Raw genomic sequence first — 13,725 nt, 5'->3', positions numbered from 1 at the left:
TGGCTAAGCTCGCGTCATTCCAGATGAGTTACCAACAAAGGAATCTATGTATTGATATAGTTACTTGTTTCGTAATTCGAGCATCATTATTGATATTGATCGAACCCTAATTCTTAACCAGAGCTGAAGGCAAAAACCAAATAAACAGGACAACCCAGCTGACAGAACAATCCATATCTGCGTCGCTGGATTCCCAGTTTCCTCGTGCACCCACTGCAAGTCGAGCCCACCATTTTTCGATCCGTGTGGCTTTGCTTCTGCTTTAGTAGATGGATATTTTTTAAGTGCCTACCGAAAGCCCTCCGTATCTGGGAAACAACAGCAACCCAAAACCAGCAGCAGCATCTCATCCCCAGTTTCCTCCTGTTGGGTCCAGCCCATAAGTGGGCATGGACAAATTGGGCCTATTGAGCCCAAATCACTAATTAAGGTGAAGTAAGGCAAATTAGGGTATGCAGTGAAAAGAAAAACGCAGAGCAGCGTGCAGTGTACGTGCACAGTGAACAGCGACGGCGTGCAGAGAGAAAAGAGGAGAGAGAAAGAGAGAGAGAAAGTAAGGTTTCTGAGTTTTTCTGCTTGACGATCGGTGGCCAAACGTTGTCAGTTTCGGCCCAAATTTTATGTGAGTTTCGGCCCAAATTTTATGTGGAGAATCCTTGCAGCAAACTCTACAATCCTAACGGTGTTGATCTGTAGTTTACCCTCTCTAAGGTATTTTCCTGCGATATTCACTCTGTGAGACCTAAAATTCTCTTTGGAGGAGATCCACCTATGTGATGAAGATATGGTATTCTTGAGCCAAGATCTACGTTCTTGATGTTATTCTGATCCTCTAGTTATTCTAGAGAAGACCTACTGTAAACCTGTTATCATCATTATTGATAGTGGAAGTTTGAGGTGGACTACGGTCCCGTGGTTTTTCCCACATTGGGTTTTCCACGTTAAAAAGATTTGGTCTCACTGTGTGATTGATTTATTGCTCTATTGTTTATGCTGTGCTGATTGATATTAGCATTTGAATATCAAGTTGGTATTTTGATGAGGAACCTATTTTGATACACAAAGAGGGAAAGAATTATTCCGCATTAACAGGTTTCTTCCCAACAAGTGGTATCAGAGCATCAGGTTGTTTGGTGCTAGTTTTCTTGTGTGATTGAAATGGAGCAGTCAGATGGTATGATTAAATTGAACTCATCAAATTATTCCACTTGGAGGCGTCTGATGGAAGATTTGCTCTATTGCAAAGATTTGTATAAGCCTATCAAGGTTAAAGATAAACCTTTTATTATGGACGATGAAGAATGGGAAGTTCAACATAGAAAAGCTATTGCCTATATTAGAAGATGGATGGATATAAACTTGCATGAGCATATTTCAGATGAAACCAGAGCTGATGTTGTTTGGCAAAGGTTAGAAAATCTTTTTGCGAAAAAGACAGTGGGAAATAGAATTTCTCTCCTCAGAAGGCTTGTAAATTTGAAGTATAAAGATGGTGGTAACATTATTGAGCACATAAGCCTATTTCAGAGTCTTGCAAACAAGTTGGTTGCTATGAAAATGAATATAGATGATGAGATGCAGGGATTATTACTTCTCAGCTCTTTACCAGAAAGTTGGGAAACGTATGTGGTGACTATTTGTAACTCCACGCCAGAGGGGACTCTAACCATAGATATGGTTAAAGACAGTTTGCTAAATGAAGATGCAAGAAGGAAAGAATAGGGTGAATCTTCTTCTGGTGCATTTGTTACTGAAAAACAAGAAAGACGTGGAAGAAGTCATAGCAGAAATCCATATGGTTATAGAGGAAGATCCAAGTCTATAAGAGATATCAAATGTTTTCACGACTAGGTCACATGAAGAAAGAGTGTAGGTTTTGGAAGCGAGAACAAAATGAAATGAAGAAAAATGAAAAAGAGACCAATACAGTTGCTGCTGAAGGTAATATCACTATTGTCTGTGATGAAGGTTGTGTTAGCCTTGTAGCTCAGGACAGTAATTGGGTAATTGACTCTGATGCTTCATTTCATGTTACTTCTCATGGTGATTTCTTTAGATCTTACACTGCTGGTGATTTTGGTAATGTCAGAATGGGAAACAATGGTACATCTAAGATTGTGGGTATTGGAGATATTTGCTTGGAGACCAGTATTGGGAGCAAATTGATACTCAAAGATGTAAGGCATGTTCCAGATATTCGTCTTAACTTGATATCTACAGGTAGACTTGATGATGAGGGCTTTGCACATTATTTTGGTGAAAGTAAATGGAAACTCACTAAAGGTTCTCTAATTGTGGCAAAAGGAAAGAAGATTAACTCTTTTTATGTCATGGAAGCTAAGCTACACAAAGGAGAGATTAATGCAATTCGAAAAGGTGAAAGTATAGATCTTTGGCATAAGAGGCTTGGACATATCAGCGAGAAGGGACTTCAAACTCTTGCTAGAAAGCAGTTCTTACCAGAGTTGCAAGGTACATCTCTTAAATCTTGTGATCATTGCTTAGTTGGAAAAACACATAGAGTTGCATTTCAGACATATCCATCATCTAGAAGATCTGATGTTATTGATTTAGTTCATACTGATGTTTGTACTATGCAAACTAGAACTCTTGGAGGTGCTCTTTATTTTGTTACTTTTATTGATGACCATTCTAGAAAAGTGTGGGCTTTTGCTTTGAAATCTAAAGACCAGGTACTCGATGCTTTCAAGGAGTTTCATGTCAATGTTGAAAGAGAAACTGGCAGAAAGCTAAAGTGTGTTCGATCAGATAATGGTGGCGAGTACAAGGGTCCTTTTGAGAATTATTGCAGGTTCCATAGTATCAGGCTTGAGAAAACAGTTCCTAAAACTCCTCAGCAGAACGGTGTGGCAGAAAGGATGAACAGAACCATTGAAGAAAGGATTAGGTGTATGCTTTCCCACGCCAAGTTACCAAAGTCATTTTGGGGGGAGGCTATGAGAACTACAGTTGACCTGATAAATCTTTCTCCATCAGTTCCTCTGCAAGGTGATGTTCCAGAGAGAATATGGAGAGGAAAAGATATATCTTATAATCATTTGAGAGTCTTTGGGTGTAAAGCATTTGTTCATATTCCCAAAGATGAGAGGTCCAAGCTTGATAATAAGGCAAAAGCATGTATCTTCTTGGGATATGGTCATGAAGAGTTTGGGTACAGATTATGGGATCCAGTGAACAAGAAGATTATTAGAAGCAGAGATGTTGTGTTTCTTGAAGACCAATTGTTTGATGATGGTGATAATGTTGAGAAGCCAGAAACCTCTGTTTATATTCCTTGGAGTTTGGGTCCAGTTCCTTCACCTGTAGTTCATGATGATCATGGGGGAGATGAACAAGAAGATTGTGGTGAGAATACTAGTGATGATACACCTACAGTTGATGATGCTGAACCAACTGAACAGGCACCTCCACCACCAGTTGAGATTCCATTGAGAAGATCCACTAGAGAGCGACAACCCTCTACCAGATATCCTCCACATGAGTATGTTATGCTTACTGACGGGGGAGAGCCAGAAACTTACCAAGAAGCTATTCTACATGAGAATAAGAGTGAGTGGGTTAAAGCCATGCAAGAAGAGATGAGATCCTTACTTGAGAACCACACCTATGACTTGGTAAAGCTGCCGAAAGAGAAGAAAGCTCTCAAGAATAAGTGGGTTTATAAATTGAAGACTGAAAACAATAGCTCACAACAAAGATACAAGGCACGACTAGTTGTGAAAGGATTCAGTCAGAAGAAAGGTATTGACTTTGAAGAAATATTTTCTCCGGTTGTGAAAATGTCATCTATCCGAGTTGTTCTTGGTTTGGCTGCCCGCTTGAATTTAGAAGTTGAGCAACTTGATGTAAAAACAGCATTTCTTCATGGTGACTTAGAAGAAGAAATTTACATGGAGCAACCAGAAGGTTTCAAAGTCAAGGGAAAAGAAAATCTGGTATGTAAGCTTAGGAAAAGCTTATATGGACTCAAACAGGCACCTAGACAATGGTACAAGAAGTTTGATTCCTTTATGATGAGCCAAGGGTATGATAGAACCACATCTGATCATTGTGTGTTTATGAAGAAATTTTCAGATGATGATTTTATTATTTTACTGCTATATGTTGATGATATGTTGATTGTTGGCCATGATGTTGGAAAAATTGAAAAGCTTAAAAGAGAGCTAAGTAAGTCTTTTGCCATGAAAGACTTAGGATCGGTGAGACAAATACTTGGCATGAAGATTCTTCGTGATAGGAAGAAAAGGAAGATTTGGCTATCTCAGGAGACTTACATTGAAAAGGTTCTTGAAAGATTCAACATGAGTAAAGCCAAAGCAGTTTGTTCCCCACTTGCAGGTCATTTCAAGCTGAGTTCGAAACAATGTCCTACAAGTGAGAAAGAAAAAGAAGAAATATCCAGAGTGCCTTACTCATCTGCAGTAGGCAGTTTGATGTATGCTATGATTTGTACTAGGCCAGATATAGCTCATGCAGTTGGAGTTATTAGCCGATTTCTCTCTAATCCTGGAAAGGAACATTGGGCAGCAGTGAAATGGATATTAAGATATCTAAGAGGTACTTCCAGGTTGTGTTTATGTTTTGGCAGTGATGAACCTGTGTTAGAAGGGTACACAGATGCAGACATGGCAAGTGATACTGATTCCAGGAAGTCCACTTCGGGATTCTTGATGACATTTGCAGGAGGAGCAGTCTCTTTGCAGTCTAAGTTACAGAAGTGTGTTGCTCTATCAACCACAGAAGCAGAATACATAGCAGTTACTGAAGCCTGTAAGGAAACTTTATGGATGAAAAAGTTTCTACAGGAATTGGGCTTGAAACAGGAAGTATATACTGTTTACTGTGACAGTCAGAGCGCCATTCACCTCTCCAAGAATTCAACATACCATTCTAGATCCAAGCATATTGATGTGAGATATCACTGGATTCGTGATGTGCTTGAGATGAAAGAATTACAGTTGGAAAAAGTGCATACCAATGAGAATGGTTCAGATATGTTGACTAAGTCTTTGCCTAAGGAGAAGCTTGAAGCATGTAGGCGAAGAGCGGGCTTGGTACAGCCCACCATATGAGCTGGAGGGGGAGAATTGTTGGGTCCAACCCATAAGTGGGCTTGGACAAATTGGGCCTATTGAGCCCAAATCACTAATTAAGGTGAAGTAAGGCAAATTAGGGTATGCAGGGAAAAGAAAAACGCAGAGCAGCGTGCAGCGTGCAGTGCACGTGCACAGTGAACAGCGACGGCGTGCAGAGAGAAAAGAGGAGAGAGAAATAGAGAGAGAAAGTAAGGTTTCTGAGTTTTTCTGCTTGACGATCGGTGGCCAAACGTTGTCAGTTTCGGCCCAAATTTTATGTGGAGAATCCTTGCAGCAAACTCTACAATCCTAACGGTGTTGATCTGCAGTTTACCCTCTCTAAGATACTTTCCTGCGATATCCACTCTGTGAGACCTAAAATTCTCTTTGGAGGAGATCCACCTATGTGATGAAGATATGGTATTCTTGAGCCAAGATCTACGTTCTTGATGTTATTCTGATCCTCTAGTTATTCTAGAGAAGACCTACTGTAAACCTATTATCATCATTATTGATAGTGGAAGTTTGAGGTGGACTACGGTCCCGTGGTTTTTCCCACATTGGGTTTTCCACGTTAAAAAGATTTGGTCTCACTGTGTGATTGATTTATTGCTCTATTGTTTATGCTGTGCTGATTGATATTAGCATTTGAATATCAAGTTGGTATTTTGATGAGGAACCTATTTTGATACACAAAGAGGAAAAGAATTATTCCGCATTAACAGATTTCTTCCCAACACCTCCTTCCTCCACCTCTCCCTTCCCTGAAGCCGCCCTCCGTTCCGGGCTTTATATGGACTGTCGTGTGCTCTTTCCCTTTCCCCGTCGAACACTCACTTCTGTTACACAGATTCAAACTCAGAGCAGGAGATTGATACGTATGGTTTCGGCAAGCAAGGCTTCGTTGATAATCGCAGCGAGCATGGCGGCTGTGGAGGCGCTCAAGGATCAAGCAGGGCTGTGCCGATGGAACTACATGGTTGGGTCCCTCCACCAGCGGGCGAAACGCAGCATGGCGACGCTCTCTCAGGCCAAGAGGATGTCTTGGTCGTCCGTTGATCAGTGGAGGAAAGGAGGGGAGGGAGCGGTGGAGAGAGCCAAGCGCACCGAGACGTCCTTGTCCAAGCTCATATACTGGGACTGCTGGGGACCCAAATAGGAGTGTTGTAGAGACGACGCCATTCGTCTCGCTTGGGTTTTCTGATCATCTCCATTATTATTATGGACATGCAGATTTTGTAGCTTAATTTTCCGGAGATAAATAAATACGTATATCATCTTGAAATTAATATTTCAGCTATAAATTTATTGGATGAAACCATATATATATATATATATATATATATACTATACTATACTATACATATTATAGATCCAAGATACATATGCTGCCAAGTTCCTTGGCGTCACTCTCGCGGTGTCAAATCCAACGATGTGAAAGCTAATAAACAAGCAATATGGCCGCTGGTATCAGGGGAAGGGGGAGTGAGAAGCAAGAAACCAGCAGCAGCGCACCCCGGTTCTCTTTCTCTTCCATACCCTCTCCTCCCATCCTCCGCGATTACCGTAGCCTTATATACTGGACACCCTTCCCTCTCCTTCTTCGGCATCAGATTGAGACACTCACGATCTACTTCCACCGAGATCTTCTTTGCCACTCATCAGTTCTTTCATAGGCTAAAGATATGGCTTCTGCAAGCAGGGCTTGTTTGGTTGTCGCGGCTAGCATGAGCGCAGTGGAAGCGCTCAAGGACCAAGCGGGGCTATGCCGGTGGAACTACGTCCTCAGATCTCTGCAGCAGCGGACGAAGAACAACACCGTAGGCTCCTTGTCTCAGGCCAAGAGGACATCTTCCTCCATCGACACGAGGAGAGAGTGGCAGGCGGCGGATGCGAAGGCCAAGCAAGCAGAGGAGGCACTGAGGACGGTAGTGTACTTGAGCTGTTGGGGTCCCAATTAGAGAGAGGTCTCTTTGTGTTTGGTTCAAAGATGAACCAAATCCTTCTTCTCTGTTCAGCCTACGTCTCCTATGTAAAAACAATCCGATTTTTTCAGTAATATATACTGAATTGTTCGAACATGATGAGGCCTTTTCATGGCGTGGATAAGCAAGCTTGTTCAAGATGTTTGTGGCATTTCTCGTCTTAACTCATATATATTTGATGGAACTGATTAAAAGGAGAAAAGGATGACACGAAATCCATCGGCAGAAGCTATGCTAAATCAGTCACATCTTCGTAAGATCACTCTCTCCGATCTCAGCTCAGACAAGAACAATAAAAACGGAGAGAGAGAGAGAGAGAGAATTTGTTTTAGATAGATACCATTATCGATCCAGCAAGAGACTGATGCTGAGTGACCTTTGTTACCGAAACAAAAACAAGACTAAGAACGGAATCCATCCCCAATTGCTCGACTCAAGATGTGTGTGTGCGTGTGAGAGTGAGAGAGAGAGAGAGAGAGAGAGAGAGAGAGAGAGAGAACAAACCTCACATCTCGACAGGATCGCCAAGCCAAGCAAGGATGGCTGGTCCACCGTTAGATTCCCAGTTTACTGGTGCAGCCCACAGGTCTCCGATCCGTGTGCCTTTTGTTCTACTTTAGCCACACGTTTTCTCCTACCAAACCATCCGTCTCACTGATTCCAATGCAGTCACAGTCTTATCCGTAAACAAGCAAAAGCCTCCCCTTGTATCTGGGAAACAACTATGAGCCGAAACCAACGGCAATCTCATCCCCTGTTTTCCCTTCCTCGGGGGCTTTATATGGACGCTCGCGTTTCCCTTCCCCGTCGACCACTTCTGTTACATTTGCAACTCGTCACAGGTTCAAACTCTTGAGTAGTAGACTGATACATATGGCTTCAGCAAACAAGGCTTCGCTGATCGTCGCAGCGAGCGTGGCGGCGGTGGAGGCGCTCAAGGATCAGGCGGGGCTGTGTCGATGGAACTACGCGCTCAGGTCCCTCCACGGGCGTGCCAAGCGCAGCATGGCGCCGTTCTCTCGGGCCAAGAGGATGTCTTCTTCTTCCATTGATCAGTGGAGGAGAGGAGGGGAGGAAGCGGTGGAGAGAGCCAGGCGCACCGAGGATTCGATGTCCAAGATCATCTACCTGGACTCCTGGGGACCCAAATAATCTCGCTCTCTTGGCTGGCTACCTTCATCATCTACATCATATGTGAATGTTGTTGTTTCTGCTACCTAAACCGGTCTATTGTAGAATTCGAGACTCGTCTCTGATAGAGAATTACTGTGTTCTTGTTCAAACCATTGGAGGTTGCATAGTCCTTTAAGGATCAAGCAAGAAGTGTCTTCTTATCCCTTTTTTTCCCCTCCCCAACAAAGAATGACTCCCTGGATTTATCCACAGAATCTCTGCAATCATGTCTGTGTGTGCCATCCTATTTCACCGTCGAGAAGTTTGTACGATACTCCCAGGTGCTTCTCACGCGCATTCCGTCGAACACTCGATTCAACCCTGGTAGTTTCAATCGAAAAACAGAAGATAATTTTATATTTTAGTTGCACGACGTAAGAAAAAAAAAAATCGATATGAGCTCCGAGGAATGGTGCCAAAAAAAAGAGAAAAAAAAATTAATCGAGTTTTTTTATTAAAACAAAGACATATTGCTTCGGGGAGGATTATATGGTAAGAGCCAAACAAAGTAATTTTGAAAACAAAATTTTGAAATGCAATAAAAAGTAATTTATAGGCGAAATCATATTTTAGAGTTTGGTTCATATCAAATTCATTTTAGAATTTTTTTCTATAAAATATTCATTTTACAATTTATAGGAATAATCTTGTCTCACGCTTGGTCAAAGGATTGATCACAAAATTAATCTAACTAGTGTTTTCTGTAATATCTAATTCCATCAAATCATTTTGGAGAGTTGCATATGATAAAAGTTATTTAGTTTCGTATTGACTGAGGAGTATCAGAACAAAAGACTCGTAAGTTTGTTAGGTATCTCTTGCCCTTACCTTTAAAGGTTCTTTTTGGAGCTCACATGCTTTGGAAGGACAAAATTGTATGAGTACGTTCATCGTCCAAAACGAACAAATTCTTTGTAGGCTTACGGGTCAATGGCCGGCTGATCAAATGGTCTCTTATCAGATTGGCACTATAAGGAGCTCTGAAAAGGCAAAATTATATGGGTCACACCAATGGCCAATTGATCAAACAAAACCAACCCAAGGCCTACACCTCGACCGACAAAACTCACTCCCTAGTCATGCACCTTGATTATAAGCTCAAACCATGCAAGTACGCCCATCGCCCAAAGTGGACAATTGCTCGTGAGTCTACTGTTATAGACTTAGTTGGAATTGCCTAAGTCGTGAGGCACCCTTGTGGCCAAAACGCGAACTTAGCTTGAGTGGCCTAAGTCGCGAAGCACCCTTGTACCAACTTCTCGAACTTAGTTGGGATTGCCTAAGTCGGGAGGCGCCCTTACGACATATGCATCCGCAAAGGATCAACCTAGTTGCAACCTCGTACAAGTCCCGAATGACTTATAAAATAGAAAGTTGATTAGATTAAAAATGAGTAATGGACAAGTCCCGACGTCTCGCAAAGAGGGAAGCTTTACAAGCAATTCAGCAAGCACCTTGTGTGCACCGGAGAAAAGAGAGGAAGGAGGAAAACGAAGACTTTAGAAGGTAGAACGAATAGTTACAAGTCCACAAACAATTGCTCACTGAGTGTCGGGTGCGAAGGCAAGTTCCCATCATGTTAACGTACAAACTTGTGAAGAGTTTTTCAACACCCGACAATATACCGAAGCCCCATCTAGCCTTGTGCCACCCGGGGGCTTCTAGGGTGCTGAGATAGCTGACATTTCGTGCGTAGCTGCAGTTTACAGAAAATAAGTCGTCGTACGCGAAAACGGGGTTGTTTTGGGTAGTTCGGCCCGGCACGATGAGCGATCACATTACAGCGCTGTAACCTGTTCAAATATATTTTTTTACAAATAAAAACACACAAAACTAAGGCAAAACATATTGCCATGTCTAGGTACAAGCATGCAAAAGCGACAAATGGTTCGTTGAACGAAGTTGTTGCGGTTGCGCAACGTCCGTTTGTGACATTCTCCCCCCCTTAAACTGTCGACGCCCTCGTCGACGCTTGTTGATAGTTGTTAATAATTACTTCTTCATGTCGTATGGCATCTTCGGGCTCACAATTGGCTTTAGTTTGGGGAAGCTTTCGCCACTTCACCAAGTACTCGATCTGCTCAACTCCATTGGGTAGTTTTATCTTACGATCTGCTAGAATGGCTTTAGTTCGGGGAAGCTTTCGCCACTTCTTCAAGTGGTAGGCTTTCAAATTGCTGGTATGAAAAACATTGTGAATTTTCAGCCATGCCGGCAACTGCAACCTGTAGGAGACGTTGGCCACTCTACTGATAATTAGGAAGGGCTCTTCATACTTGCATACCAATCCTTTGTGTACTTTGTTCTTAAAGAATTGGAGTGATGTTGGTTGGAGCTTCACCAACACCAGATCACCAACTTTGAACTCCTACAGCCGCCTTCCCAAGTCGACCCACTTCTTCATCTTTTTTATCATCTTCTCCAAGTAAGCCCGCGTAATATTTGCATCTCGGTGTCAACCCATGCAGTGTGGCTGCGGATGGCTTTGGGGCCACATCGGCGAGAAAATGGTACTCAAATTATTTTGCAAACTACGAGAAGGAGGTGATCGAGAGGGGTTTTAAGCGACTGTACCACTCTCGAGTTGGCCCCCTTAGGGTCGTGGGAAATGCCTAGTACATTATGGTGTCCGATGTGTCGAATAACGACTTCAAAGCCCTGAAGGCTACAGTATGCTCCATTGGGTCAAAGCTACCATTAAAGGCCTCCAATAATGAGGGGTAGAAGTTAGCTAAAATGGGCTCCTCTTGAATGCTTTGAGCGAATAGGGAGGCGTTCGAGGTGCCATATTCATCCTTTGAATGTAGAAATTCTTTTTGTGCATCATTCAAGCACTGGTTCAAGGCCTGAAGTTGTACTTTGAGTGAGTTCTCCATTGAGTTAGCAGACTATGTCCCCGATTTAGACATGGCCACCCTACGATATGACGAGGCACTTAGCTCAATTATCAGGGGTATTCACCCTTGTAGAGCCACCTCAATTTGTCGAGGGCTTTCCGTGGGCACCTATAGGGAGCTGGTCGGGGGTACTCTTGGAGGCAAGGGTGTGAGCGGGGTTGGATTGTTGGTTATAGTGCCGAGGCTACCTGCTACGTTAGCTAGGGCAGGAGAGGGGCAATCACCTACATCATATCGACAAGTGCCTACACTTGATGGGTGAGTCTTAGGAAGGCATCGGATGGGTTGAATAGATGTCCCACACTCGATCCCAGATGGGAGAGACCAGGATCGTTAAACAGATGTTAATGACATCCCGGTGTTTGTGTCAAGGTGAAGGCATCCACCTGAGGGAAGGACGATAGCTGTCCTTCCCATTCGAAGGCATCAAGTATCAGTAGCGGTGCTTCCTCACTGGAGCATTTGTCAAGGGGAGTCATGGATGAACGTTCTTACGACATTCGGGCCCTCTTTCTAGTGTCAAAATCTTGTTACCTTAGTACCATTGACCGGAGAGTCAACACAACCTAGTTCGATCTCAAAGGCGTAGATCTATCCTTGCGGTCCATGCCGACATGGATGAGGCAGCTCGAGCACGTAGCCGAGGTGGAAAGTGGACTTTCGAAGTATTGCTAGCTTATGACGGCCAACTCACGATCATCCCAAGGTGCAACTTGTCTATTGGGAGAAGTTCGAGATTATCCTGAGGGGTGCCTTGGCTTTATTTGAAAGTACTCAGCATCACTTCGAGGTGATCCTTAAACACGCTTGGGCCTTACACAAGCGGCCAACGTCGAGGGATGACTCGACCTAAACCCTCTGACGCCCAAGTTAATAGAGTAGATGAATGGAGTTTAATTAAGCTTAGAAGAGTTAAGATAGAGTCTGTCTGGCCCTATTTGGCTTTAGGGCTTGAGTTTTATACCTAAGCGATCAATAGCATGAAGCTAGTGATGGGTTAGGGTGTCCCTTACCCTGCCAAGGGATCATTAATGGTGATAGTTGACCAACGCATCCTCTAAAGAACGACATCAGAATAAGACACATGTGATGATATGCTTTATCAAGGCTCTTAGTTTATCCGAGACAATCAGAGGATGGCCCTTATGTCATTCGTCCGGGAGATAGGGCTAGAAATGTTACGTCATACCGTCTAGTTTTAATACATTTGTGTTCGTCCTCCCTTAATTACGAATGAGATATATTTAATTCATATGACGTGGGATAAGTTGATAAAATTATTATTTAACACATCAAAACGATTATTTTACTCGTTTACGAACGTATATTATGCGACAGAAGAACCTCACCCAGGTACGTGCGTTCGCACACGCCGCCAATCTACTTCGCTGGGTCGACTTCAGCGAGTGGAGGCCAATAAGCAAATGGCAATAGCCCCTGGTTTGGGGGTAAAGGGATCGGAAAGCACAAACCCAGCAGCAGCACACTGCTCTTCCCTCTGTCCCCCATTTTATCTGATCGTCTTCAACTATTGTGGCCTTATATATTGCACACAATTCCCTTCCCACTGCTGCATCAGATCGAGAGAAGATAACTACAAGCTACTTCCTCTTTGCACTCACTCGGGAGGTATTGAAGAGATGGGTTGTACAAGCAGGGCTTGTTTGGTGGTGGCAGCGAGCATGAGCGCGGTGGAGGCGCTCAAGGATCAGGCGGGGCTGTGCCGGTGGAACTACGTCGTCAGATCCCTACAGCAGCGGGCGAAGAGCAGCATGGGGTCGTTGTCTCAGGCCAAGAGGACATCTTCCTCCGTCGACAGGAGTAGGAGAGGGTGGCAGGCGGCGGCGGAGAAGGGGAAGCAGTCGGAGGAGGCGCTGAGAACAGTCATGTACTTGAGCTGTTGGGGTCCCAATTAGAGAGAGGTCTCTTTGTGTTTGGCTCAAAGATGAACCAAATCCTTCTCTGTTCAGCCTACGTCTCCGATGTAAAAACAATCCGATTTTGCAGTAATATATACTGAATTGTTCGAACATGATGAGGCCTTTTCATGGCGTGGATAAGCAAGCTTGTTCAAGATGTTTGTGGCATTTCTCGTCTTAACTCATATATATTTGATGGAACTGATTAAAAGGAGCAAAGGATGACATGAAATCCATCGGCAGAAGCTATGCTAAATCAATCACATCTTCGAAAGATCACTCTCTCCCATCTCTCAGCAACTAAACTTTAGTTTATCCCTTTCTTTATCTTCAGCTCATACAAGAACAATAAAAAAAAAAGAGAGAATTTGTTTTAGATAGATACTATTATCGATCCAGCATGAGACTGATGCTGAGTGACCTTTGTTACCGAAACAAAAACAGGAGTAAGAAGGGAATCCATCCGCAGTTGTTCGACTCAAAGATGTGTGTCTGTGTGTGTGTGAGAGAGAGAGAAGAGAGAGAGAGAGAGAGAGAACAAACGTCACATCTCGACAGGGTCGCCAAGCCAAGCAAGGATGGCTGATCCACCGTTAGATTCCCGGTTTACTGGTGCTGCCCACAGGTCTCCGATCCGTGCGCCTTTTGTTCTACT

General features: G+C 43.4%; 1 protein-coding gene across 1 annotated transcript; it reads left to right on the top strand.

Annotated features, from left to right (window-relative positions):
- The first annotated feature begins 6,593 nt into the window (after positions 1-6,593).
- Positions 6,594-7,177, top strand: LOC135623845 (uncharacterized). Its single transcript, XM_065127261.1, has one exon. The coding sequence runs from the start codon at positions 6,782-6,784 to the stop codon at positions 7,055-7,057; it is 276 nt and encodes a 91-aa protein (XP_064983333.1). The 5' UTR covers positions 6,594-6,781; the 3' UTR covers positions 7,058-7,177.
- The last annotated feature ends 6,548 nt before the right edge of the window (positions 7,178-13,725 follow it).

This window comes from Musa acuminata, chromosome BXJ2-9, assembly GCF_036884655.1.
Source record: "Musa acuminata AAA Group cultivar baxijiao chromosome BXJ2-9, Cavendish_Baxijiao_AAA, whole genome shotgun sequence".
Taxonomy (NCBI): domain Eukaryota; kingdom Viridiplantae; phylum Streptophyta; class Magnoliopsida; order Zingiberales; family Musaceae; genus Musa; species Musa acuminata.
This window is presented reverse-complemented; position numbering and strand designations above follow the sequence as displayed.

What these genes read in the sequence shown, in the direction of transcription:
- LOC135623845 (XM_065127261.1), top strand. Translation starts at nt 6,782, where the DNA reads ATGGCTTCTGCAAGCAGGGCTTGTTTGGTTGTCGCGGCTAGCATGAGC.